The sequence below is a fragment of the Ambystoma mexicanum genome, chromosome 6p, assembly GCF_040938575.1.
Source record: "Ambystoma mexicanum isolate Mex_15411 chromosome 6p, UKY_AmexF1_1, whole genome shotgun sequence".
NCBI classification, from domain to species: Eukaryota; Metazoa; Chordata; class Amphibia; order Caudata; family Ambystomatidae; genus Ambystoma; species Ambystoma mexicanum.
The window spans coordinates 580,980,448-581,007,966 of record NC_090935.1 but is presented as its reverse complement, the minus strand read 5'-3'; the positions used below and the strand labels follow the sequence as shown (position 1 = coordinate 581,007,966).

Here is a 27,519-nt window from a genome sequence, read left to right as displayed (position 1 = left end):
TACCGTAGTAATAGGTCTATAATTGGTGGGTATAGTAGGGTCTAAAGTAGCCTTTTTTAAGAGTGGGAGCACCCAAGACTCTTTTAGGTTACTGGGGATAATGCCTGTGGTAAAGGAGGCATTAATTAACTTAGTGATAAATGGTGCTAGATCTCGTGCGGCATCTTTAATGAGTTGTGCTGGACATGGGTCTCCTTTGCAGTATTACTTTCTCTACTTCTAGTATGGAGACTTTGGAGAAGTGGAATCGCGTAGTGGGTTTGAAGTTAGGGAGTGTCTTAGTAGGCGGTAATATATTGGACGCTAATGTCTCACGTTTTAGTTCTATTTTCTTTTGAAGGTTTCGGACTTTGTTAGAGAGAGCGTGCTGGATTTCAGAGCACCATTTTTTATCTTTAAGACAGTTCTCTTGAGGTGTTATTGGGTTTTCCAGCTCTCTGAGTATGGCGAACAGTTCTTTTGTGCTTGAATTAGCTTGTGTAATTCTGTTATTGTAAGTCTCTTGTTTAGCTAAAATGATTTCTTTTTTATAGTGAGAAGAGATGTTAACTAGTTTCAGTTTATTTTCTGGAGTGGGGTTAGTTTTCCACGTATGTTCCCATTTCCTTTTCTCTAATCTCAGATTTTTTAGGAGAGGGGTGAACCAGTTGTTCAGGTGGCTCTGTGGTTTGCTGTTTCTGAGCTTTAGTGGTGCGATGTCGTCAAGGGTTTTGTTCATGATGTTGTTAAATTCTTCCACTAGGCTGTTAGGGTTAAGGTTGTCAGGTAAAGCGTACAAAGTGGGCTTGATGCCGGGAAGTAGTTTGTCTAGTGTCATGTTTTTTTTGTTTCTGGTAAGTGCAGGTGGTGCACACGGTTGTTGCAGTTTAGGGGTGACAGTGTCCAAGGAGAATGAGATTAGATGGTGATCTGCCCAGATTTGGGGTGAGATGGTGAGAGTGGATATATTGCAGTTGTGGTCAGCAATCCAATCAAGGGTTCTCCCTTTGATATGGGTGGGCTCAAACACTCTTTGGGTGTATCCCAGTTCTGTTAGGGTGTTGGATGCTGCTGTGGCTTGTAAGTCGTTGATATCATTGAAGCCAATATTGAGGTCACCTAGTAGTATTGATTGAGTAGTATCTTTGAGGTTTTCTGATAGGATGGTAGTTAAGTCTTCTATGAAATTCTTGATAGGACCTGGAGGTCTGTATATCAAGTAAAGGTTAAGAGTTTGAGAGTTAGCTGTTGAGGTCTTGGTAGACATTATCTCACAGGATTCAATGGTTGGTGAAGGGGTGAGTCTCATCCCAAGTTTAGTTTTGACGATGATGGCTAGTCCGCCACCTCGAGCTCCGCACCTAGCCGTTCTGAGGATAGTATAATTGTTGGGCACAGCTAGGGATAGTGCTGGGCCTGATGCCTCATGCAGCCAAGTTTCTGTAATGGCTAGGAAGTCGTAGTCTTCAGTCGAGATGACTTCAGATATTTCTATGGCATGGGCGACTAAGGATCTAGCGTTTATTAAGGCTCCTTTGAGTTTAGGTGTGCGGTTTGGGTGTGTAGCAGTATTTATTGCTGCATTAGGAGTGGCACTTGTTTCTTTGTTTGTTTGGTAATTGTTGTGCATAATGTAGTTATGGGTGAAAGGTTTGGGAGTAGGTTCCTTTTTGGCTCGAATGGTGTTATTTTCGTATTTGGTGAGAGGATCAAAGATTCTGGGTAGTCTTGCTCGTAGTCTTAGGTTTCTGTCGGCTATGTTACATTGTGTAGTGGATTGTTGTATTGTGGTTGCTATAAGAGGCGACATGGTGAGTCTTTCCAGTAGGGCGAGTGAGGTGGCCAGGTATACTAGATAGGATAGTATAAGGAACATTATATAATGTGTGAGAGTCCTGTATCTAGATGAATGGCTAGAGTTCTAGTTTCTGGGTAGTGCGCAGGCAGAGTAGCTGCTAAGTCTGCTGTGTTATTATCTAGTGAGTGAGGTCAAGCACACAGTGTTGAGTTGCAGTGACCATAGGGTGCAAACAAATGGCAGTATGGTGTGTACATATGGCCATGGGCGCAACACAATTACTGTAGTCTATAAGCGACCATAGGGCACAACACACTTACTGTAGTCTATAAGCGACCATAGGGCACAACACAATTACTGTAGTCTATAAGCGACCATAGGGCACAACACAATTACTGTAGTCTATGAGCGACCATAGGGCACAACACAATTACTGTGGTCCATGAGCGACCACAGGGCACAACACAGTTGCAGTGGCATCAGTGAGGTGCAGCGCGATATGGCGCATAAGAGCAGTAGCAATAGCACCATGCACATGAGCAACAACGGTTAGCAAAGGTGAATTAACCAAGTTTGTGTGTTTATGCTAGCAATTAGCAGTAGACATTCCCATGAGGACCGTAGGGTAGACTAAGGGTATTATGCTTTACTCACAGTGGGTTAAGTCCAGACAGTGCAGGTAAAGAGTACTGGTTCTGCGGCTCCGGGGCGAACAAGGGCAAACAGGAAGGGGCCTTACTCTTAAGGGCCTTCCTCGAGTGGGCCGGCTTCCGCCTGCCGGTGGCCTTCTGGGCCAAAAGTAAGTGTTGCTAGGCAACGCGATAAACAATGATGGCGGCGGCCATCTTAGGATGCGCTCCGAGTTGATTCCGGGTGCCTGCTAGGCGGATGCGCGGGGTGAAGCGCACCGCCGGTGGGCTTCAGGCTCACCTGCAGTGGGCAGAAGGAGGGCTACAGATGATGCACGGCTGCTCCAGCAGACCGTGTTGATGTAGGTCGGCTACAGATGATGCACGGCTGCTCCAGCAGACCGTGTTGATGTAGGTCGGCAGGACTGTAGAGGTGCATCAGGTGCACCTTGAAGGGCTCCTGCCCTCTCAGGCGTCTGGATGGAGTCGTCCAGTAGAGGTATGAAATATCCTTTCTGATTGAAACCAAATGTTGGTGTACTCTCCGATGTTTGAAATTATCTTATTTTCTTGCTCATGGTTAATTTTCTCCTTTCGGGAGTACATCCTGTTTTATAATGTCAACCTGATTGTACAAACCGCTGTCCAGCTCCTCTTGAACCATAGTGGATGTAAAATTTAGGAATTTGCATCAAATTCATTTTCCCGATTTAACTCACTTTATGACCCTTGATGAATAAAAATGTTTACCTTTGCTGTTTTGGTGCATGCTGCTGCTTTGTAATGCATTTAAAATTGAAAAGTGTTGAAAAAGGTATTTGATCACAATTGACGATTGGCCCACATTTGTTTGTTTGCTTACCTTGCTATCCTTGGATTTTTGCACTGAATTAGAACATCAGTGTGTAGCTTGAAAAATGTTCTGAAGATTTATTGTTTGTATAAATAGCTGTCTCTAACAAAATGTTGGTTTTAGTCTTTCTAGAGCATTCTTGGGTGGGAACCTCGATGCAGCTTCAGTGTCTGCTCAGACATGGCCCTTTGGGAATGGCCGCCCATTGCCATTATCACCATCTTCATCCTCAACATTCCAGGGAACAAAGTAAGAACTCTACATTTGTATAACTTTAATGTCAGAATAAAAAGCATGGTTTCCCTTAAGTTATCGGTTATTTTATCTATTTTGTATTCTGTTGGTTTTCAATGTATTGTTTGTCGAGAGTTTGTATAGGACCTTGTAACTTTGTACTAGTTACATGTTTGCATGCAAATATTTTTACTACTATGTTTTGTCTTTTCATGGTTTTCTTTTGTTTGTGTCCTCACAATGATTTACGTAGTCGTGAGCAGTTGGAGTTCCAAAAATATTCTAATGACACCCGGATACCTTACAATGAAAGAATCTAGAAAGCACTGCCATTTGAACATTTTAGAATGTTTAGAACACATGCTAAACTCTGGCCATCCTCAATGGGCTCTCGTACTGCTCCTTTTGAAGCCAGAAACCTTCGAGTCCTCTTCAAATCCTCACACTCGGGACATTGCTAAGAAGATTCACTTTCAACTCTTCCTTAACAAAGGAATGCTCCCCTTTTTCACTTTCCACCTAGAAGCTCAATGTTACATGAGCCCTGGTTCTCTCTATGCTTGACTACTGCAATAGCCTTCTCCTGAATCTACATTCTTCCACTTTACGACCCCTCCAGCTAATCCAGAATAGGACAGCGAGATATAACCTTTGTTTTTACGACGTAGGACTGCATCTCTCCTGCCCTAAAAACTCTTCACTGGCTCCTAGTTGCGGCACAGATTTAATTCAAATCCCTCTGCATCATCCACAAGGCTGTGTGGGGCCTGGGACCACGCCATCTGCAACTTTCTCTTAATAAATACGCTCCCTCTAGACCTCTGTGGTCCTCTGGCACCAACTCTGTGTGTAAAGTGTTTTGCTAAATAGGGGGCCAGTGGCTGATTACTTTCTTCAGCTGGCTCCCTCTTATGGAACATCCTCCCTCTTCCTATTCATCTTGAGCAGGACTTCCTCAAATTCTGGAAGCTCCTCAACACTTCTTCACATCCTCCTTCCATCCTGTGCTAATCTCAGTCGCTGTGATTGGGGGCCCTTATGTAGCCCTCTGGGACCTGGCCTCCCAATTCCCCCTGCCTCTGCCTACCTCACTGCACTTGCCCTGGCACCCACCTGCCTCAATCTTGTAGGCTGGCACTTTCTACCAATGCAGCTCAATGCCGCATAGCACTTACCAAACTAGGCACTTCATCATCTGCTCACCCACGAGCACGGACATTCCAATACTTACCCCATCCCCACTCTTTGTTCTCCCTACACATGCATGTTCGGAAAACTCAAAAGGCATTGTATGTTTATCTTTCACTGTTTTCAATCCCACGTTCCCTCCCTGTTGCCCTGTGGGTGCTTTGAAACAGAATTTGCTTACTGTATAAGCGCCTAGCAAATGCACAATAAAAAGGTAATTTGGTCTCTAAGAGATGGGTCAATCTGCTAAGCCTAAACTCCTCCACAGACTGGTCGACCAATTAAAGTTGTTAACCTGTCTGATGGATCAGGCTGTTAATTTGGGGCTGAGATGCGGTAGGGAGTGGGGTTGGAGGGAGTGGTGCAATTGTGGCTTCGGGGGGGGGGGGGAAGTAGAGGAGTTTAGGGTGAGGGGAAAGGCGAAGGGACAAGAAAGGAGGAGGCGATAGGGGACACAAAAAGGAGCGGGTAGCAGGCTGTGGAGGAATACTGGGGTTGGGGAGTAGTGGAAAATTGTTTACGGGAAGGGCGATGGGGAAATATCAATACTATGCAGTGTGGGTGGAGAGGATATAACAGGATGCCGGGGAGGTGGCGAGCACCCTGCATGAGAGGGAAAGACCGGGAGTAGGAATGAAAGGAAGGTAATGGAATGAAGGAAAACGGAAGCAAGAAAAGAGGATACACAAAAAAGGAAGAAAAAGAGAAAATAAGAACGGAAGCCCCCCTCTTTGGGAGCCTCTAACCTGGCCGAACGTTTCAAAATTTGCAAAGAGCTTGCCAATCCGCTTGCCGTCTCCACCTCTCCCTCCATCCCAGGCCCTCTGCACTGCCTTGGCTTCCCACTTTACATCCAAACTCAGGACATCTTGTCCTTTCCCTCCCACCCCCATTTCCTCTCGCCACTCCTACTCCCCTGCCACCCTTGCCCCCATACCTCTCCTTCCTTCCCATAACACCAGACGAGGTCTCTAAAGTGGTCCGCTCTATGAAGGCCCCTCCAAACTGGTTTCCCTTCAGCTCCTCCAGAACGGTTATGAACATCTCCTCTCGCCCCAGCCCTTGCCAGACTTCTGTAACCACTCCTTCACCTCTTTCCCTCTATCGCTCAAGCACTCCCTTGTGCACCCTCTCTTAAAAAAGCCGTCTTCTGACCCCCTCCTGCCTGGCTAACTATCACCCTATCTCTACTGCCCTCTTCCTGGGTAAACTCCCAGCTGACTCTCCACACTGATCTTGTGGACTGCCTTCATGACACCAATCTGGATTCCGGGTATCCAGAGGCACGGAAACTGCTTTTGAACACCTGTGAAACCATGCTCTCAAGTCTTTACGCCAACTCTCCTGCTGTTCTCATTCTCCTTGGTCTCTCATCTGCCTTTGACACGCTCAACCATTCCATCCTCTTAAAATGACTGTGACACCCTTGGCATCACTGACCGGGCACTGGACTGGCTGACTTCTTTCTTCACTAACTGCCCCTCCCAGTTACAATTGGGCCCTTCCCCCTCCTCCCCCGCCCTCTCTACCTGTGGCGCCCCCAAGGCTCTATCCATTCACCCTGACTCTTCAATATCTATCTCGCCCCTCTTGCGCATCTGATCTACTCCATCTGTCCTCATTTCTAGTGTTACAGCTTTCCTTCAAACTTCATTCTTCCTCCCTCATCCCAGACTGTCTGTCTGCCATTCAGGCATGGTGTTCAGCGAACTATCTCCGTCTCAATGTCAGTAAGTCGGGGATCCTCATTGGGACACCTGTGTCCTTCTTTCCTCCTACTCTTTGGCCACCCTCCTTGGGCCCTCTACCCCACCATCCTGTAAGGCCAAAAACCTTGCTATTCTCCGACTGTTTTCTCCTTCACCCCTCACATCATGGAACTCACCAAAAAAATCCCACTTCCAGCTCCACCTCCTCAGGGGCGTTCTTCCTTTTCTCACCCCCTCAATGTCTCCAGAGCTCTGGTCCTTTCCAGGCTGGACTACTGTAACAACCTCTTTCTCAATCTCCCTCTTTACGCCCCCTCCAGCTAATCCAGAATAAGGCTGAAAGACTTATCCTTGGCCTCAAGCACAGCGAACGTATCTCCAGCCCTAAAATCTCTCCGTTGGCTCCCGGTGGCTACAAGGATCAAATTCAAGACCCTCTGAATCATCCACAAGGCCTTCAGGGGCCTGGGACTATGCGATCTCCAACCTTCCCAGCCAAAATACTCCCTTGCCTATGCTCCTCTAATTCCAATTCGAAGGGATTGGTTCCTCCGACGTATTCCATATCTATGACGGGTAATCACCATAGCTGTGCTGCTTCGGAAAATGTTCGGCTCCTGCGTCGATACGCTGTCCTTGAGGGCCTCCGTCGAGCCGACGTCACCGGATGCTATAAGTAGCATGCATAACGCCCGTAGCCTCAGTTCTGTTTTTTTCTGCGAACGTGTTCGCTTCAGAGGTCTCGGCACGCCTCAGTTCTTCTGAGTTTTCGATCAGTTCCTCCAACTTGTTTGTTGTGAAGATATCATGTCTTTGTCTTGTACCCCGCGGTCATACCCAGGGTCGGGATTCAAGAAGTGTTGGGACTGCGGTTCCCAGATGTCACTTACGGACCCGCACGACGCCTGCCTCTGGTGCCTTGGTGAGGACAACGCCACGGATGACTGTGGTGACGATTGCCAGTCGTTAACCATGAAGGCCTTGCAGAAGTAGAAGCTTTCTGTGGGTAGGGTTTCAAAGCCCCAAAAGTCGAAATCCGCCGGGCTTTCGACCGACTATTCGAGAGGTGACTCTCTGCGTTGTTGGCATAAGTCCAGGGGGGGTCTCGGTCCCGGAGTGGTTCCTGCCATTCCTCTGCCTCTTCGAGGCACTCGCGGAAGAGCCATCACCGGTCGCCTTCCTCGTCCGAGGACTCTGCCCGTCGGCGGGTTGCTTGTCCCAACAAGCACTCTTCTCCTGAGCAATGGGATGCATTTCATACGGAGATGATGGCGATTTTCCAATTGCAGGGCTCCGTTCAGTCCGTGCCTTCGAAAGAAACCAGCAGGGAACGTGCTATGGCCACCGCTTGCACGCCTTCGGGCTCGGGTGGTCGGCGCGATCATCAGGAGCCTTCGAGGTCCCGATCGGACAAGGTGGATCGCTCTAGCCATGCCCGCTCCAGGTCCCAATCCTAGACGCCCTCGAGACCGTCAGAGCCTGCGAGGTCTTCGAAGAAGACTTCAACACCATCGGCGCCATGTCGCCTCCGAGGAAGTCATCGACGCAGTCGAAGGACGCACTCGGGGCTCCGCCCTCGAGGCCTGTGTCGAAGCTATCTGCGCCACGCTCGACGTCGAAGCCCTCAACGCCTTTTGTGGAGGCTTTACCGGAGGTACCCCGTGGATCGGTGGAAACTCTGAGGAAGGCCCTGAAAAAGTCAGTGAGGCCTGTATTTGAGCCGTTTTCTGTGCCCTCTTCCAGGGATTTGTTCCAGCCGCTGGATTAGATTTCTGAGGTGGAGGAAGGGTCTGAGGAAGGTTTGTTTCCTAATGAGGTTCCTGACGACCTATTGTCTGGTCATAGCCAGATGGAAGACCTGCGTCAGTCTTTGCACGACGCCAGTGGTCTGGACAACTCTCCGGAGATGGAGTTCGGCAGGCCTGAGCCTGACACGCACGCCGAGTCTTCGTACCGGCGGCTCATGTCGAGGGTGATGGAGTACTTGGGGTGGTCTGCGCCACCAGTGGATTTTCTGCAGGATGACCTGACAGAAATCTTGGACCAAGGTCCACCAACTGACCTGATACTGCCATGCCATATGGCCTTGCAAAGAAGGGTGGCGGCGGCTTGGACTGCTCCGGAGAGAGTCCCGGCAGTGGGTAAGTCGTTGCTGAAAAAGTATCGCCCAGCCATTGGCGACCCGGCTACTTGTCCATGCACCCTACTCCGGAGAGTTTGGTGGTGCAGGCGGCTACGGCCCCAGCAAAACAGGTGTCATACCCTACCATCCGTCCTGATGGGGACGACAAACGTTTTGACGGTTGGGCGAAGAAAGTCTTTTCTTCAGGGGGGTATGGCTTTGAAAGCAGCCAACTCTGTGTGTGCCTTGGCACGTTTCACTCACACTCTGTGGAATTGTGTTTCGTTAGCGGCTGAACATATTCCCGAAGGAGAGGAACTGGATGGCTTTCTTGCCCTTGTACAGGATGGCAACGATGCCATGTGTAAATCCGTTCAATTGGGTCTGGACGTGGCAGACTGTGTCAGCTGGTCCATGGCGGCGAGACCGTGATGAGCATATTTGCGTGGTTGCGGAAGTCTGGGTTTGCTCCTGATCAAGCCCGGCTTCTCAACATGCCCTTTGATGCTGAACATCTCTTTGGCAGCAAGGCTGACGAGAGCCTTGAGAGTTTGCAGACCTCAAAGACTGCAGCAAAGTCGTTGAGTGCTGCAGTCCGCCAACCTCTGCCTTTTCGTCCTAGGGGACAGCAATGGAGGGGAGGTTCCTTTCGTTTACTACTCTACCTTTGGTAGATCGAGGGGAGCTACAAGTCAAAGGGGCTAACGTAGGAGTACCAGAGTTGGAAAACAAGGTACTCGAGGTGCCAAGGCTGCGCGGGCAGTTGCCTCTTTACCCTCAGGCAATGCCGCAGCCGCTTCAGCTCAGTCATGAGGCCATGTCCCATGGTTCGCCGGTTGGGGGGAAGGCTGGTGCAGCATCTTGTAAAATGGCGTGCCATTACTTCAGATGTGTGGGTTCTGGAGATCATAACCTACGGCTACTGTCTTCATTTCCGGCAGAGGCCTCACGACAATCCACCAGGGGATCTCTCTTTGAAGAGTCTGGATTCGCTCCTTGCGCAGGAAATCAAATCCCTGCTGGAGAAAGGCGCCATAGAACTGGTGCCTGTAGCGGAGAGGAACAAGGGATGGTATTCCCCATATTTTTTGATCCTGAAAAAAGACTGGGGATTGAGACCCATCATGGACGTGCGTGGTTTGAACAAACTCCTCAGGAAGGACAAGTTCAAGATGGTTCCTCTTTCTCAAGTCCTCCAGGCCCTTCAACTTCAGGACTGGTTGGTGTCTCTCGACCTCAAGGACGCTTACTTTCATGTGCCGATTCATCCCAAGCACAAGAAGTACCTGAGGTTTGCGGTTGGCGACTCGCACTTTCAGTTTCGCGTCCTGCCGTTCGGATTGACTTCCGCCCGAGGGTCTTCACCAAGCTCATGGTGGTGGCAGCGTATCTCAGGAAAGGGGGATTCACGTCTAACCCTACCTGAACGATTGGTTGATCAGGGCGCGCTCTACCGAGCAAGTCCTGGATCATCTGTCGGACACCTGCCACTCCCTTCACAGGCTAGGCTTCTCCTTCAACTTAAGTCCCTCTTGACACCTACTCAGCGGCTCCAGTACATCGGAGCAGTGCTCGACACGTCCCTGGGGCTGTTTTTTCCTCCCCAAGTGAGGGCTCATCACATTCTGTAGATGGTGAACAAGTTTCGACATGCCCAGAGTCTCCCGGCGTTAGAGTTCTTGAGGTTGCTCGTCCTCCTGGCATCCTGCATTCTTCTGTTGCCAGAGACCAGGCTGCGGATGAGATCTCTGCAGTGGGCTCTCAAGATGCAGTGGTCGCAGTCCTCCGGCAGGATGTAGGATCCCGTTCAGGTGCTGCCCTTGGTCGCCCAGAATCTTCTGTGGTGGGCCGTCTAAGGCAATCTGATGAAGGGGGCTCCATTTTGGCTACCCTTGCCGGAGGTGACTATCGTGACGGACGCATCGCTCACGGGATGGGGAGCTCATGCCAACGAGTTGACAGTCAGCGGTCGTTGGTCTCCGTCGGAGTCCAGACTCCATATCAATCTGTTGGAGCTGAGGGCCATCAGGCTAGCTCTGAAGGCTTTTCTGCCGTCTGTGCGGGGGAAGAACGTCCTGATTCTGATGGATAATACAGTGGCCATGCACTACCTCAACAAAATGGGGGATGAGGGGCTGGGTCTCCCTCTGTGCAGATAGGCGATGAAGCTCTGGTTCTGTGCCCTCCAGCAGGAAATTTTGATATCGGCAGTTCATCTGGCCGGAGACTAAAACGAGGCGGCGGACGCTCTGAGCAGACAGAGCACGGTCTCTCACGAGTGGGCGCTGGCTCAGGAGATTCTCCTGGAGATCTTCGCCCTTTGGGGGACCCCACAAGTGGATCTCTTTGCCTCCAGTGTGAACCGGAAGTGTGAAAGATTCTGCTCGCGGGAATTTCCTCCAAGAGGAGCCTTAGGGGACACAATGGGAGAGGAGAGGCAAAACGATGGACCTAAATGGCTTCATAGGGGCTGGACAATCTGACCAAGGAAGAGTGGAATGAAGAACAAAAGAGGAAGGGGGGGGTGTGCCCAATGCTGGGCCCTGAGATGGAAATATGGACCTCATGACCAACTAGGAGGCGAACACTTATGATAAGAGAGCCTGGATAGACACATAAGCTGGACTATTGACTTTGAAGGTGTCCTTGGAGTAGCAGTCTTGAGACTGTAGATGATGAAAAGGAAAGATGGGGGTAGGAGGTTTTGGCGGGGCAATGGAAGGGGGTGGTGTATCGGGCGTCGCACACCGGACCAGGACACTTGGTCTTATCCTGAGAGGTGGTGCTCAATAGGAATGCTTTGCTTTAATTTCAATGAAATCAAATTGAGCCAATAACCGACCCGTCTCACACCCCCTTTTTACAAATAACCCCTTTTTACAAATACCCCAGGTCACAATGGACCACGAACCAGGCTGGTTGGTAAAAATACAATACAATATTTATTTATTTTTAGAATTCACAAAAATAACACATTTTTATATGGTGCAGCAATCACCCATGGGGTGATAATTACAATGGAAATGGAAGCAATGCACTTGGTTAATCTTCTACATGAACATATCCAAAGCACAATTGAATATCAGCACTTTTTGAAGTAAGATAGATAGCACCCAAGTTAGTTTCCCCCTCAATGTTCCTCAACCCACAAATCAAATTCTGAGTGGATAGAAAGACGCAGCAGGTAGTCTGGGATAAGAGGCAGCAAACAATCAAAACCTGACCTTCCCTCACAAAATAAGAGGGGAAAAACAGATTTTAAACCCTTTGCAAAGCCTAAAACAGCTGTTACTTTAGCTAAAATCCAGTTTTGCCATAAATGGCACATTTGTACAGTGGTAGCATTTTAACCAATTACATAAACGGGTTACATATTTTATGCAGCACATGCCAGTCCAACTCTGCAGTCTAAGACATTGCTTTGCCCTTCGAATAATTTTGTCATTTTTAGTGTGAAATATTCGGCCTAAAATTCTGTGTCGATTATCATTAGGCATGTCAGCATTTGAAATTCTCAGCGGCGTCAGGTATACTTTCTTTAGAATACCCAATTCTCTGCCATTTCTGTTCCCAAGGCGACAGTGAAGGCTACAACATCTTAAATTACACCACACAAAATAACATTAAAACTTAACTTTTTACATTTTTGCGAATTTCTGCTGCAAAAATAACGGTCTTCAAAGCTTCTTAATAAATGGGCTGGCTTTTGTCCTTCACTGGACCATTTCTTTTTCTCTTGAACTACCACCAACTGTCACTTCAGCCCTGTGTGGGATGGGGGTTACCAGTTTGATTGAAGGTTTTATGGCCCCCTTCACTTCACAGGTTAGTGTCCCAGAACTTCTATTGTCCCAGCTTGGAGCACAGAGGAATGTCTGACGAGCGTGTGAACTTTCTTTGTTTTGGTCCATTCAAAGTTTTTCAAGCTAGCAATTATCAGTTTCCGGTCCTGGAAGTTTTTTGGTGGTTCCTTTTGGAGGAGGCCTTCGCTTTGCCAGCAGAGAAAAAACTGTCTGGAGATTGCAAAATTCAGACAATGCAGTTTAATTAAGTTTATTTTCTTTTGTCCTGGATCAATACAAACCTATTAAAACATCCCCTATCTGTTTTCCAGCAACAAACCCCTTTACATTGCTAGGCACAGACAAGTTTTTGTTCAACATGGTACTTTTTAAAACAGGCATTGTATTTTCCTAGTTTGCAAAAGCCCATTTTTTCCATATTTAAAGCCTGCTAGCATTTTCCTTGCAAATTCAGTTTGTCCCTTCCCTCTACATTTCCACATTGTTTTGTAGCTGTAGTTAGTTTCCTATAGGCAGTCATTTGTTTGAAACAGATGCACTGAATTGACATGGGCCCAGAGCCAGGGCCTCTTTGACTCATTGATCTTTGATATTTTGTATCCCAAAAGTAAAGCGTCTCCGGTGTGGCTGACGTAAAGCTTCTTTTGATTCCTTCAGAACTGAACAGTCTGTCATTCAGGGATACTGCTCTTGTCAGCTGGAGCACAATGTGAATGGGCATGGCAGTCTCTCCTTAATGAAATAGTGTGATGAGGAATCTGAGGAAAAAGCATCAGAGCAGCATCATTTTAATGTAAATATTTCCCTTTTTCTTTGGGAACTGTGGGTTTGCAAGCAGCAGAACAGCCCTGCTTTGATTCGCTTCTCTTGGGTGCACCCCAGAACACCTTTCTCTGTGTGCTTTGTGTTCCAACTTGCCCATTTTGTGTTTGGCAAGATGTTGCAGCCACCCTTTTTGTCGCTGCAAGGCGCAGTTTTGACACAATGGTGCCCCAAGCAGCCAGCGCAGCCATTTTGCTGTTGACTGCCAAAGCGCAGCTTGGTTATGGAGAAGAATTCAGAGTGGGTCAATGTACACTACAGTGGGGGACATGTTTGAAGTTTAATTGTTCTTACTTGAAAGGGAGAAAAAACCAAAACTTTAATTGATGGAACTTTAATTGAAATGCAAAGTATTGCCGTTATGTTGTAGTAATTTATGTGCATCGATAAAATTAATTTGAAAAAAAGGTAATATGAGAGGGTCGCAACAGCAACATGGCCGTAAGAGGTCAAGAACACACTTTCCCTTGACAGTATCTCTAAATGAGCTAGGCCATATCCATCTTCTATAATTTCATGTCTTCTCCCGGTCTTCAAGAAAACTAACATACAGCGCTCTACAGAGTGCAAGGCTAGGTGTATGTTTAGACTTCTGCAGGAATGTGGCCCTCTGATTCCTCTTGCCCGTTGGTCCGAAAATAAGGCTTTCTCCGCAGCCACCCATTTAATCCATTACTAATACAATTCCTCATGTTTCTGATAGTTTCCTATCCTTGTCTGAGCTATTGAGAGCTTAAGCAACAGTTCAATTAACACATTAGTTTCTTTTAAGTATGCCTAGGATACCAACCTTGAGTGTGAACAGATTTTGTCATTCTGTGTGAGTAGTCTGTATAGGTTATTCCCTGTAAAGTAGGGCAGGGCCACATCGTAGGTAGAAAAATCCCATTCCTGCTCGCCATTGCATGATGAACAATGCAGGCAAGACCCCTGCATGTGTAGAGGCGTTAACGCCCATGTAATATCTGACATTTTATTAATTTAAATCGTGCATTGGCAGACACTGATTTGATGTGTGCATGCTCTCCCATTTAGCAGCTGAAATATCCACATCCTATTCCCATTTTTGTTTGACTCCCATGATATGTATTTCCAATAAGGTGAGTGTTTAAGTGCTTGTGACCACCTTTATACAGCTCACCAGGTTGGAGATGCATTGAATAAGCATGGAGCCCAACTGTTCTGCTGGAAAGTGGGGTCAGCCCTACAAAGTACCATTTAACTTTTGCTATGCTAGAAATTGACTAGTGAACAACCCACCTTTTAATCTAAGATACTCAGTCTATGGGGGGTGGGGGAGGCAAACCTGCCTCAAGTTCCATATCCCATTGTCTCCCAGAAGATAATATTCCAGTATGTCACGATGGTCTAGAGGGTTGCCTGGAGCAGTGCCAGAGGTTTAGATTAATTCTAAACCTTTTAGATCACCTTTTGGTTTGCTGGAGTACCGCGTAGCTTAGCCTGGTTGCTTGTTGAGCCACTTATTTCTTGAAAACATGATGCAGTGAGTAATTCACAAATAGAATCCTGTGCCAACAGTAGCTTTAAGGTGATCTATTTTGAGGTTCCCGTCCCTTTGTATGATGCCCCTAAACGTTTTTTGCTTTTCCTGTTTTTCGTGGCTCTTTGGCTTGTTTGTGGCAATAGGGGCTTTTGCTGAAGTCCCCTTACCCATGCAAGCCTTTTGTTATGCTGTCCTTTGAAAGCCCATTTGGTACCTAAAACAGTGGTGTTTTTGTAGCATTATGTTTTGGTTGTAAGGTAATTCTATGACTCCATAAGTGTGTTCTGTAGTAGGCTGGTGGCAGCTGTTGTTTAATTTGACTTTGCTATCCAAATAGATCACTTGTGCTATCCAGATGCATCTTCATGACATTCTGTGGCAGCCCACCAGAGCTTAGCTGGAAACGAAATCACAACTCCCAACAGTACAAAGCCTATGTAGGCATTTATTTAATAAAGCATTCCTTGCTACTCGCTTGTCAGCAGTCAATTTGGATATTCGAAGGAGAAATGTTTGTCACCCAAGATCGCTACCCCTAGTTGTGCACTCCCTAGACCAGCGACTACAGGCTCTAGAATCCTTCACGCCGAGGCCTTGGTTTCCCGTTATGCCTAACGCAATGGCCTTTCATAACAGTATGCTTAATAGAAGGGCTAGGAACCTTACAAAGCATTGTAGGTTGCAATAACTGCTCGGACTGAGGCTGCATCATGTGGATGTAATCATTGGACTCTCAGGGGGTGATCAAATGGTCGGTATTAAGGCTATCATCCTTCTCGGGAACAGTCGACGGACCAGGTATGGCTTTTTCAGTCGGGCATTCTGCAGATGGGTTACGGTACTCCACACCAACAGAAAAAAGTCTCCCCTGAAGGCCCCCTTCTCCCCTACCCTGTACCTCTATCAGGATACATTTTTTCATGGCTGCCAATTCGGCAAGCACCCGATTAGTTACATCCCCGAGCAGTATGGGGAGTGAGTCGGAGATGGGTTGGGTATGGCTGATTGGCTTAGAAGCCCCGAATGGAGACCATTGAAGAAAGAAACAACTTTGAGCATGTAGATGGCCTATTCTCACTCTAAGTGCTACAGGTGAAACTGGGGGATGGCTTATCTTCAATCCCATTGCCCTTCTCCGTGTTCATTGGATCAAAAGGGCGTGATGCGGAATTGGAATTGGAAATGGTAGTAGGCACAGATTAATCTGTGATGGCACTAAACTTAAAAGGGGTGGCTGATGTGGAATCATCCGCTACTAGTAATGGTTGGTTCTCCGGCCCATGAAGTATCGAGACAGATGGACAGTAATCAACAGGCACAGTGAGGGCTAGATGGGAGCAAGAAAAACAGCATTTGTGGGGGTTTCAACTGAGGTTGGGAGCGGGGGATAATTTCCATTGATGGAAGCTTTAGCAGTATCCAAGCAAAGAGGTTTGTTTCCCTGTGGTAATGGGCTGGTTTTCTTTTGTGGTTATTTCTTCCCATCTTTCTGCTGTGCAGTGAACTGTAAGGCTTGGACAAACTGCGCCTCCCCCACTCCCTGACCCTCTTGGTGATCACCTGTTAGTCACTGCCCCTTCCAAAACTGCCTGGTTCTACCCCAAGAAATGATTTTTTTCTTTTTAAAAAAAAAGAGCTGCTGGGTTTTCCTCCATGGATGAGACCAAACACAGAAGCGCATTCCCTACCAAGGCTCCAGGTGCCGGCCCCCCATTTTCCTCCTTGGATCTTGCGCTCAGGCCTAGATTCAGGGTGCTCTTGCATGGGAGACAAACTGCTTACAAAAAAGTGGAGGGTTGGGTGAGGTGGGTGAGAGTTCTCACACCTCCATTGTAGTGTTCCAAAGGTGTCTAGTCCCGGGGTTCAGGGATGCTAGGTTCTGGCCGGCCAGGCACCGTCCACATCAGACCCACTACAACCCCCAGTCCCCAGCCCAACTCGGAACGCTCTTGCCTCACAGACTCCTCTGCGCAAACTTCCAATGGGGGCTTATAATCCAACAATTCGACAGCCAGCAGTCACACACTTAGTTACAGCCATTTCACTCCACCCTGCTTGTGTAAAACACCGCCTGCGCCCTTTCTCCCTGCGGGCCCTGGAGCTTGCAAAGTAGTGAAGGGGATGTGGCCTAGCGCTCCAGCACTCTGGAAGATGGCGGCCCTTCTAGGATACAGCACGGCAGTCTGCTGCTGTGTGAAACACCCTGGGCCCCTTCTCCCCGCACGAGAATCAGAAGTTAGGAAGAACAGGATGGCTTGAACCCTACCAAAGCAATGCAATTTTTCGTCACTGTCCATCAGTGTGCATACTACCACCTCAGGACAATGGGAGGGGAGAGCTAGAGACTGTTTCTCTTCAGTGCTTTAACTAATACATACTTAATTTGCAAGCATGTGTTGGTACTTCGTCATTACAATGCCACTGTTGAAAAATGCAGGTACTGTTTCAAAACATAGCAGTCCTGCTAAGGAATCTGGTTATGATGCCACTAAATGTGCTTTAGCCCTGCTGTGGATAGTTCATTATTCCCATATGGCAGCTCCACTAAGCAGCTGGGGTGCTGTGCTCAAATAATATAGCAGAGCTGTTAAGAAGTACTAATACAGTAAACACTATTAAAAAATATATACCGTTATGTTGGGAATTGTTGACCTGTTATCATTTGAAAAAGAATAGCTATTCATGATGGGCTGGGGTGGGCTAGGGGGAAGCACTGCTAATATCCCATTAAAACTATATAAATGTCAATCAGAGAATTGCTGGTTGATTGTCACCCTCCATATCTGTAGGAATTATACCTGCTCAGGGGGATGGTGGGGTAGTAAACGTAACATTCATACCACTCGTCCAGCCATTCCTTGCACGTTCTTCTGTAACTAACTATTGAATGTGCCCTTTCATGCATGCATTCACAGACGCATGCATGCAAACATTTGCAATATTTTAAAACTATACCAGACTAATTTAACATCGAGTATTTCATAATGAGAAATGGCGAAAGGCTGCTTGCTTGGAGGCTCTCATAACTTAAACGCATCAAAAACCTCAAGTCATTAAATTCCAGTGACGTGCTTGTGAGCTAAAGAGAAAACCTAGTATGAAATGCCCATTTTATTTATTTCGTTGTTTTTAGTTGATAGAACTATGCAACTTTTACCTTAACATATCACTTTTAGTACATAATCTTTACATACCAATCATATTTCTCACATGATTAATTTGTAAAAGTTCTTTAAATTTCATAGAAATATTCATTAACAGTATAATAATTATTCATTCCTTTTTCTACAACATACATATAACTTCTCTATCCATATTTCATGTTCAGTAAAACCACTTCGTACCCTTAACCGGGTCTATTTTACCAGACGCCACACAAATATTTTATGCAAATTCACCTATGGGCGGAACAGATTTCCATACTCTAAATAAAGCAATATACACTGCTTCTGATTGCACATTCAAACACCAATTCCAAAAATCTGCTGATTATACATACTCCATGTTATGGACATAACAACCATAATCTTTGTCTTTCAGGGCAGCATGTTCACACATGCCTCATGGTTTCCAACATATTTACATTTTGGCACATGGAACAATATCTGTCCTTTTTCAGTATCTTCCATTGATGACCAAAGGTGGCTTTCACTGGGAGTTGGTCAGTATGCATCAACAACCTAAATTTACGAATCTGTGGGTCAGGGCAATGTATTAAATACCGCTGCGGCTTAAAATATATATGCACTATCCCTCCGATATATTTGTAATTATTAAGATCGTTTATACGAATAAAGTTCCTCTCCCAATCATTTCTCTTAGATTTTGCTTTAAAGGCTTTTTTAATTGTAGGAAAATAGCCGCACTGATTCAATTCAGCTACCAAGTTTAGCTCGTGAAAGTAGATACAACAGCCAGTGACATATTTACTCCTTGGTTTTTGGTAATCAATTTTAGCAACTTTCATGCCAATGATCTGCAATAGCTCACTTTCTGGATGACGCACTGCTTTCAACGCCAACAAGCCACACTGTTGTACAATGGAATTTAATGATTCTAAGCCACGTTCCACCCTAATATATTGGCTGGGACAGAACCGGGGCAGTCCTGGGATGGTACGCCAGAAGAGTCCTTCAATCCTATCTAACCAAGTTAGATCTGTAATTGTTATGGCTTCTAGCCCATACACCATAACTGGCGTAAACCATTGTCGGTATAATATCCGAATGCCTTTCAGCGAATAGCCTGCATAGTCCCTTATGAATTTGTTCACCATCATGGTGATTTGTTTAGCTCATCTAACTTTGTTCTCTATCAGGGATCTATACCCTATTTTGCTGTTGAATAATACACCCAGATATTCAACATTGCCCCATGTTACTTCCATTTTTATCTTATACATTTTTTTGTCTGAGAGCATGATTTGTGTTTTTTTTAATTGTCAAGCAGTGATGTTCGTGCGCGGTACAAATGTCCTTTAACATTATCACCACCGGAGTGGTCCTCTGGCGGCTCTGAAAGAGGGTAAAGGTAGGGTGAGTTAGTGGGAGGAGGCTGGAAAAGTGCAAGAGAGCAGTGATGTGCTGTTGGCGGCCTCAGCCTGGTGAGTCTGTCGGCTGGGCCTGGGGTGTTTGTGGCCGGTAGTCGTGTACTGTTGTGAGTCTGTGTTTTTTGTTTTGTTGCAGTGTCGTGAAGTTTGTGCGGTTTGTTGTGCTGTAGGTTTGTGGTTGTTTGGTTTGGAGTTTGAGAGGTGTATGCAGAGGGGGAAATTGTTAGTGGATTGGTTAGTTGGCATTTCTTTCTCGAAGTGAGGTGCTGGGTTTGCGTAATCTCCCCAGATGGGGTGTGGGAGCATTTCTGCGCCTCTGTCCTGATCTGGGCTTGTCCGGTACTCACCGTTCCTTTCACATCTGGCCTCCACTTCCATCAACTTCCTTCGTAACCTTACCTGCCTTCCTTTTCCACTCATACGGCCAATGTACCTGCTAATGTCCACAACTCAGTTCAAGTGTGGTGATTGCTAACGTTCAGATAACTCTATCAGTGTGGTAGCAATTATGGGGCGAGTGAGGATGTTGGCTGGGGTTGTTGAAACTGTCCTAATGGGTGTTGCTTGTGTTCTACTTGACTTGGCGTTACTTGTCTAGTTGTGGTGGAAGTTTCTTGGTCGGTCCTGGGCGTTGTCAGTGTCCTGTTAAGGTTAGTCATCCTTTTTCCTTTCTGTTGTATCGGTTTTCAGTTTGAGTCCGTGGTGTTGAAGAGCCAGGTTTTTAGTAATTTCCTGAATTTTAGGTGATCTTTGGTGTTTCTTATTTCTTTTGGGATGTTCTATGTTTTTGCGGCTAAGTGGTAGAAGGAGGCGCCTCCAGGTTTTTTCTGGCGTTGCTTGTCTTGTTGGCTTCTAATTATTTTCTTTTGTAGGAATTCAGCACCTTGTCCATTGATTGCCCTGTACGTTATGCACATTGTTTTGAAGGTGATGCGATATATTACTGGGAGCCAGTGTAGTATTTCTAGTGCTGGAGTGATGTGGTCTCTTCTGGATAGTTTGAGGAGTCTGGCTGCTGTATTTTGGATGCGTTGTAGTTTCTTCAGGAGGTATTCTGGCATCCTGAGGTAGTCTGTTTACGTAGTCGATTCTTGACATGAGGGCGACGATTGTGAGTTTTGTGGGTGAGGAGAGGAATGGTAAGATTCTTCTTGTTGGGTGAAGGAGAAAGAAGCATTTCTTGATTATTGCTTTTATGTGTGGTTCTAAGGTTAGGGTGTTCATCAGGAATCCAGATTTTTTGCTACTTTTGATGGTGTGGGCACTGTTTCCATTTCGGCCAGGGAATGTAGGTTTTCTCTCGGTTTTTGGATATGGTCATGATTTTTGTCTTTCCTGGGTTGATTTTCAAGTTGTTGGTGTTCATCCAGTTAAAGACTTCTTTTAGACACTCAATTAGGATTGAATGATCGGCTTGAGTGTCTTCGATTTTGTAGATGATTGGAGTGTCGTCTGCGTCGTTGTAGCATGTAACTTTGTATTTTTTGAAGATTCTTATTATTGGAGTCTGGTAGATGTTGAAGTATAGTGAAGGATCCCTGTGGTACTCCACAGTAGTTAACTCGTGGAGTAGATTTGAACGGTTTTATCCATACGGTTTCTGTTTTGTCTGCTGGGAATGGTTTAATCCAGAGTAGTGGCATGTCCGTCATACCTATATCTTCCAATCCTTTGGTTAGGGTGTCATGGCTAACTGTGTCAAAGGCTGCAGAGAGGTTAAGCAGAATCCAAGCTGAGGTTGTGTTGGAGTCTGCGTTTGTTTTTAGGTTGTACCAGATGGATAATAGTGCTGATTCTCTTCCTCTTGAGGGTCTGAAATCGACTTGTACAAAAATACCACTTGCTAGACCAAGCACATGTTCTTAATTTTTTATACGTACGTTTCTAGGAGTTTTGCCGGGTAGGGAATGTTTGAAATCGGTCTGTAGTTGGAGGTCTTCCACGTCGCCACTTGTTTTTTAAAAGTGGTTCGATACATGCTGATTTGAAGGATCTTGGTACAGTTCCTGTTGCGAGTGAGAGATTTAGGAGGTTTCTGTAGTATTCTGATGGCGTTCCTTGTACAAGGATTGATTTGTAGATGTCAGGGGGGCAGGGATCCATGGGTCATCCTCCTTTCTTGCTGTGTTTAACCAGCTTGGCGAATGCCTCTGCTGATATTTCAGGACATTTTTGGAGTTTGTGCTGTGGCTCTTCATTTGGTCCTGTTGGTTGAGTGTTACGGTTGGTCTGTTTTGTATGATTTGTCGGATGTCGGGTTTTTTTTTGGTTTTTTTCTTGACATGGTCTGCCAAGTCGTTGCAAAATTTCCCTCAGGGGGTTGGAGTGTTGTCGCAACCAGGTGGGTTTCTCATTTATTTAATGATGTACATTTCTTTTTGTGTGTTGGTGGCATTGGTGATTCCGTCATCATAATGCCTTCTCTAATGCCTTCTCTTCGTCTTTTTTGGATTTCCTTCTTGTATGCTTGTTTTTTTTTTCTTTCTGGAACAGTATTTTCTTGTCTTGGTTGTATTCTTTACTCCATTCCAATTCCATCTTGTCCTTTTTCATGGTGATTAGTAGCGGGGTGAACCATTTTCTTCGAACCAAATATTGACGTCCCCCAGGATTATTAGATATTTGGCTTTGTTGGTTATGTTGGTGATGGCTTCTATGAAGGTGTCTACGAAGGTCTCATCGTATATCGGTGGTCTGTATACCACAATGAATGTGACGCGTTTTTGGATTCGCCGATGTGTATGACCATGGTTTCGCAGTTGATGTTGAGGTTTGTCTTTTATTTTCAGGTGTCCTTTGAATGCTATTGCGAGGCCTCCTCCTTTTTGTGTTTCCGGTTTATCTGAAGGCATTTGAAGTTGGTCAGGAGGCAGTTTTGGAGTGTGATTTTGTAGTTGTCCAGCTTTTTTCTGTGATGAATAGGATGTCAATGCTGTTGTCGCAGAGGTGGTCAAAGATCTCAGTTGAGTGTTTTGACATGGATCTTGTGTTTATTAGGTTGCAGTGGATTTTAAAGGTGTAGTTTGTTTTATTGTCAGTGTTTTCTGAGTGGTGTTGCGATTTCCTTCCAGGTCGATCTCTTGTTGAGGTGTTAATACAGTTGTGTCTGTGTCGTCAAAGTTCTTCGAAGTTCACGGTTGGGTTTTTGTTTTCATCAGGTTCCGCTTCTAAATTTTGTGGCTGTCGAGTGGAAGTTCCTCTTGTTTTGGTGATGTAAGGTTTTAGTGTGTCCATTATGTTCTTGTTTCTAGCATTTTCCGTTCTTCTGCGTGGTTGTGTTTGGTTGTCTATTATTTATTCGTACATTGGGTTGGCTCGTTCTGGTGACTGGTTATTAGCGAGGTATGGAGTTGGGTAGAGGGATTTCTCTCTTCTGTGTTGGTTCTGTTGTCGTTCCTGTCTGTGGGAGTTTGTTCTGCAGTTGAGTCTGCGGTGGTGTTCAGTTGTTTGTTCTTGCTGCTCCTCGTCTTTCCTTTGGTCCAGTTTGTGCAGCATTTTGAGCTGGAGTGTTTTTTGTTGGTTTTTATTTCTGTTTGTTGATGCCAAGCTGGTTTTTGCTTTGGTCGGCTGTCTAGTGGTGCTGTACTGGGTGTGGGGGATTGTTGGGTACAAGTTTGGGCTCAGTCTGTTGGGTGGTCTGTTCAGCTGATATTGCTGGCTTGTTCAGTCGCTGTCTTGAGTTAGGTAAAGGAGGTTTGCTAGGGTTATATCGTTGAGATATTCCAGTGGCTGTCCCTATTGTGGATCTCCCTGGAAGAGGCTACTGCAGTAAACAAGCTATGTGGTGTGAACATGGCTATAGCTAATAGCTACAGAATTGGTGTAACTGGCAATCAGCGTGTCATCTCATGATGCGCAACTCAATAATCACAGTATCACTCCACAATAATCGGCCAATAGTCAGTGTCCCTCCAGTGATTCTCTCTAGATGTGCATTGGTCAATGTGGCCAATCTCCAAGGTTATTGCTCAGTCTAACAATCAATTACAGTATTATCCTGGGGGAGAAGACAATAATCTCAGTACTGATCATCCAGAACAGGACTGCAAGACTTGTCCTTGGCCTCAAGCCCAGGGACCGTATCTCTCCAGGACTGAAATCACTGCACTGGCTCCCAGTGACTGCGAGGATCAAGTTCAAAACCCTCTGCATTGTCCATAAGGCCGTCTGGGGCCTTGGGCCTAAATACCTTCAACTCTCTCTTCCTAAATATCTTCCTTCTCGAGCTCTTCACTCATCCGCCTCCAACTCCCTCCGGGTCAGCCGCTTCTCCAAACAACGAGTTGGGGGCAGATCTCTCTCCGCTGCAGGGGCCTCCCACTGGAACAGCCTTCCTGCCTCCCTGAAACTTGGAGAACCATCTCAGGTTCCGGAAGCACCTCAAAACCTTCCTCTTTGCCTCCGCTTTCTCTCCCCCTCTCCCCTGCTAATACTACTGAAACTGCACTGAATCTGCAACTGGGCCACTCACTGTTCTCGATCCTTGGCCCAGCCACTCTCCCCTGCACTACGGGACTGTCTATATCCCTACAGCCCCCCTTCCCAGCACTTGTCTGCACTTACATCGCACTTGCCACCAGCTGGCCCTTGTTATTTATCCTGTTTGCTGTATGCTATTAACCTTGTACTGCACTTTCCCCTCTCGCTTTCCCCCTTGCACTTTTCCCTTTCCCTCTACCCTTTGCACTTGCGCGATCTGAATGACACCTGGCCTAGTAGGATCGTTCTGTCCCCCCCCCGCCTCGTCGCGCCATAAAACACTTGTGTATAGGCGCGTTACAAATGCCATATCATATATATCATTTAATACTGTCCTGGGGAGCGCCAGCTAGCAGTCAAGCTACCATTCTAGAGGGCACAAGCTAGTAAATACAGTGCTATTCTATAATGGAGGTTTCTAGATGTGAATTGGGTCAATGAGTGCTAATCTCTAAGGGAAGTTTGACATTATGGACATGGCTCGATTTGAGAGTTCTGCATAGTGGGAGAGAGGCCAACAATGCAATCTGAAATAGGGCACAGCTAGATTCGAGAGTCCGGTACAGTGAGCGAGGCGCCTACAGCTAACAATGCAATTTGAAGACAATGCAATTTGAAATAGGGCACAGCTAGACTTGAGGGTCCTGTAAGGTTGCAGGAGGGACACAGTGGAATTAATCGCAGTATTATTGTACCGGTGTAGGTAAGTTTGACAGTGGATGGGCTTCTAGGCCACCCCTACTGTACAGGTTCTAGTAGATGCTCGTTGATGGCTGGCCGCTGGCTTCCCCTGCGGACACCTGCAGACACGATCTGGAGCCGCATCTGTGAGAGCCGCCCTTTGCCTTGGGGCCCTTAGCCGCTGGGGCTACCGGGCAGGTGGCTACCCCAGGAGGGAGAGTTAAGTGCATAAAGGTAGCCAATCAGGGTCTGGGGTGGGATTGGGGCGGGATGGGTGGCGGGAGGGGGGAGAGTGGGAAGCAGAAGAACCAGGGGAAAAGGCGGGTTTGGAAGCAGGGGTGGGGGCTTCTAGCTGGCGAGACCTGGGCTCAAACAGAGGCCAAGGAGCCCATACAATCAAAATCTGCTCACCTGCAGCTCCTCAAGGCAATGGCGTGAGGACAACTGAATATGCACTGTTTGCGGGCCTGAGGGGGCTCAAAGTTTGAAAAAGAAATACAGAAACCAGGACCGGGAGGGTCCTTGCCCTAACTACTCACCTGGGCTGGCTGGGTGAAATGGAGATCAGTGTTCAGGGTCAGCCAGTATCAATCAAACAGAAGACAGGAGCAGATGAGTTCTTAAAGAAGAACGGAATGGAGAATAGAAGGTAATGGATCGAAGAAATGGAGGAAGAAGGTTTCAGTGGAGAGGAGCAAGAAGTTGAAAGGAGTGAAAGTGGGATTGAGCACAGTGGGGGACGAGAAACATTACGTCGAAAAAGACCAGCAGAACGGAGAGAATAAGGAGAATAGAATGAGAGGAGAGATGTAAGATAGTCGGGGGCAAGACCGTTGATCGATTTGAAAACTAGACAAAGTTGTATTTGAGCTGAGAATAAAAGTGAAGCCATCCAAATAGGGCAAGAGAAGAGATTGAGTCCCGATGGGAAAGAAGAAAGTGAACGAATGGAAGAGTGATAGATTGATTTAAGAGGAGCAAGACTTGAAAAGGCAAGACCAAAATAAAACAGAATAATAAGAGTTGGGGGGGAAAAAAATAGCGAGCATACAAGTAGCTTTGTATCGTGAAAAGTAAGAAATGAGCGAATGTTACGTATGCTATAGAGGTGAAATTGACAGGCATGCAAGGTGAGAGTTATGATGGGCAAAGGAAAGATTAGAGTCAAAATAAAGACCAAGATTGCGAGCGATAAGAGATGAGATCAGAGGGAGGAAACTAAATTGGAGGAATCGGGGTTGGGAGAATATTGGCAGGAAAGGATAGAACTTCAGTCTTTCCAGCATTTAAAGTAAGAGTGAGAAGTCCTTCAGGATTTAATAGCAGTGAGGCAGGATGAAGAGTGATGAATGTAAAAGATGAGAAGGAGAGAAAGAGCTGGGTATCATCCGCATAGAAGTGGTGCTATACTCCAAAAGATGCAATAACAGGGGCAAGAATAGAGGTGTAGAAACAGAATAGAAAAGGACCAAGGACTGACCCTTGAGGAACTCTGTGATTGAGAGAAAGAGGAGAGGTGTTGCCGCCCCAAGATGCAGCAAAAGTATGGTTAGATGGGTAGAACGAAAACCAGGATAGAACAGATCCCCCCCCCCGAAAACTAAGGGAAGAGTGTCCAGTAGCACGGAATGATCCAGTGTCAAAGGCAGCAGATGGGTCGAGAAGAATGAGAATGGAAGAGTGTTTTGAATAACAAGCTGTGAGGAGAGACTTAAGTACGGAGGTCAAGGCTGTTTTGGTAGAGTGGTGGGGTCGGAAACCAGACTGAGTGGGGGGAGAAGCGAGAGATCAGATACGAATGTTGAATTTTGTGAGTATGCAAAACGCTCAAGGAGCTTAGATAGAAAAGGTAGAAGGGATATAGTTTGAATGAAACGAGCAAAGCAGCATTTTTAGAATACCAAATTAAATGAACTAGGCAAAGATGCATTTATGGGGAAATAAGCTAAAGGCATATATTGAATATTGAACTGAATGAAATAAGCAAAACGTGCACCTGTTGAACTGAAGTGAAAGGAAATAACAAACCTGTTAAACAATTGCACAATGTACTGAAAGCCAATAGAAAACTAAAGGTGAATGAAAGACTGAGTGCCAAGTTGAAGTCATGGTTGAGAAACCACTGATATGTGAAAGTAAAGGAACTGCATTTGTGAAATTAAGTTTGGCTGATTATTTAACTACTCAAGGAGACCTGGAAGTGCCTGGTTTGGTGACCTGTAATGGGTGGACAGTGTGGTCTAAAATTGCCCCAAGACCAGAGAACCCTTAGATGCTTACAAGGAGGTTTGCTGTTTTGAAAAGAGGAAACAACCTCTCGTACATAGCACACTTGGGGAAGGGAGTCCTGAGATTGTTGAGCTACTGTTTAAAGACAAAGCCTCAAGATATTATTTGTCATCTTTTGATATTGAACTTGGGGTGGGGGCAGGGTGGGCATCCACACTTTTGAAAGACAGGAACTTGATCAGCTGAAGTCCAAAAGAAGTCCAAAAGAAGGCCACAAAAAGGTAATTTGAACATTGTGAGGAATTTAATGACATTTGAGGAAAAGAAGCAGAAGAATATGCACAAGCTGGAAATGGCACAGAACTCTACTTTTTGGAACACGGTTTTGTTTATGGTTGACATCCCTACACATTGTTTTGTCTTAGTTATGAGGGCAAGTATAGGTTTTGGACACGGACAGACTTTTCAGTTGAACATACTGACATAGTTTCCCACCTTAGCAAATAGCAAGATAGGCCTTACTCCATCCTGCCATTTTCTTTAACAAAAGCCTGTTAGACCTTGAATCTGTTGTCTCCTTCCATGATGCCAATCCCACAGGTGTTGCAGACACACCTCGACCGTTGTTCACATTGGACTTGCATTAACCCAAATCCTGCTCTGCTTCCTTTTTCTTGTTGGCTGTGTCTCAAATCTGAAACTGGAGCACTTCAAGGAAGTCACTTCTTGCATTCTCTAGGATTGGGTGCTTCTTTGTCTGCCTCTGTAGGGTAGAAAAAGTATTTACCATACATTAATCCATGACTGCAGCTTGTTTATGGATTTTCTTTTTAATACCTATGGGGAACTTACACACACTTTAGAATCCTCCAAGTGACTAAAGAGTACATGCCTTAACATTTGCTGTTGGTCCCTGTGGAGTCCCTAGAGCTTTACACCA

General features: G+C 46.2%; 1 protein-coding gene across 1 annotated transcript in view; it reads left to right on the top strand.

Annotated features, from left to right (window-relative positions):
* Positions 1-27,519, top strand: part of TENT2 (terminal nucleotidyltransferase 2) — a 1,145,598-nt gene that overhangs the window by 149,511 nt on the left and 968,568 nt on the right. Inside the window, exon 2 of the mRNA XM_069627408.1 lies at positions 3,383-3,508. Coding sequence (XP_069483509.1) covers positions 3,383-3,508 — 126 coding nt within the window. The remainder of the gene's footprint in view (positions 1-3,382; positions 3,509-27,519) is intronic.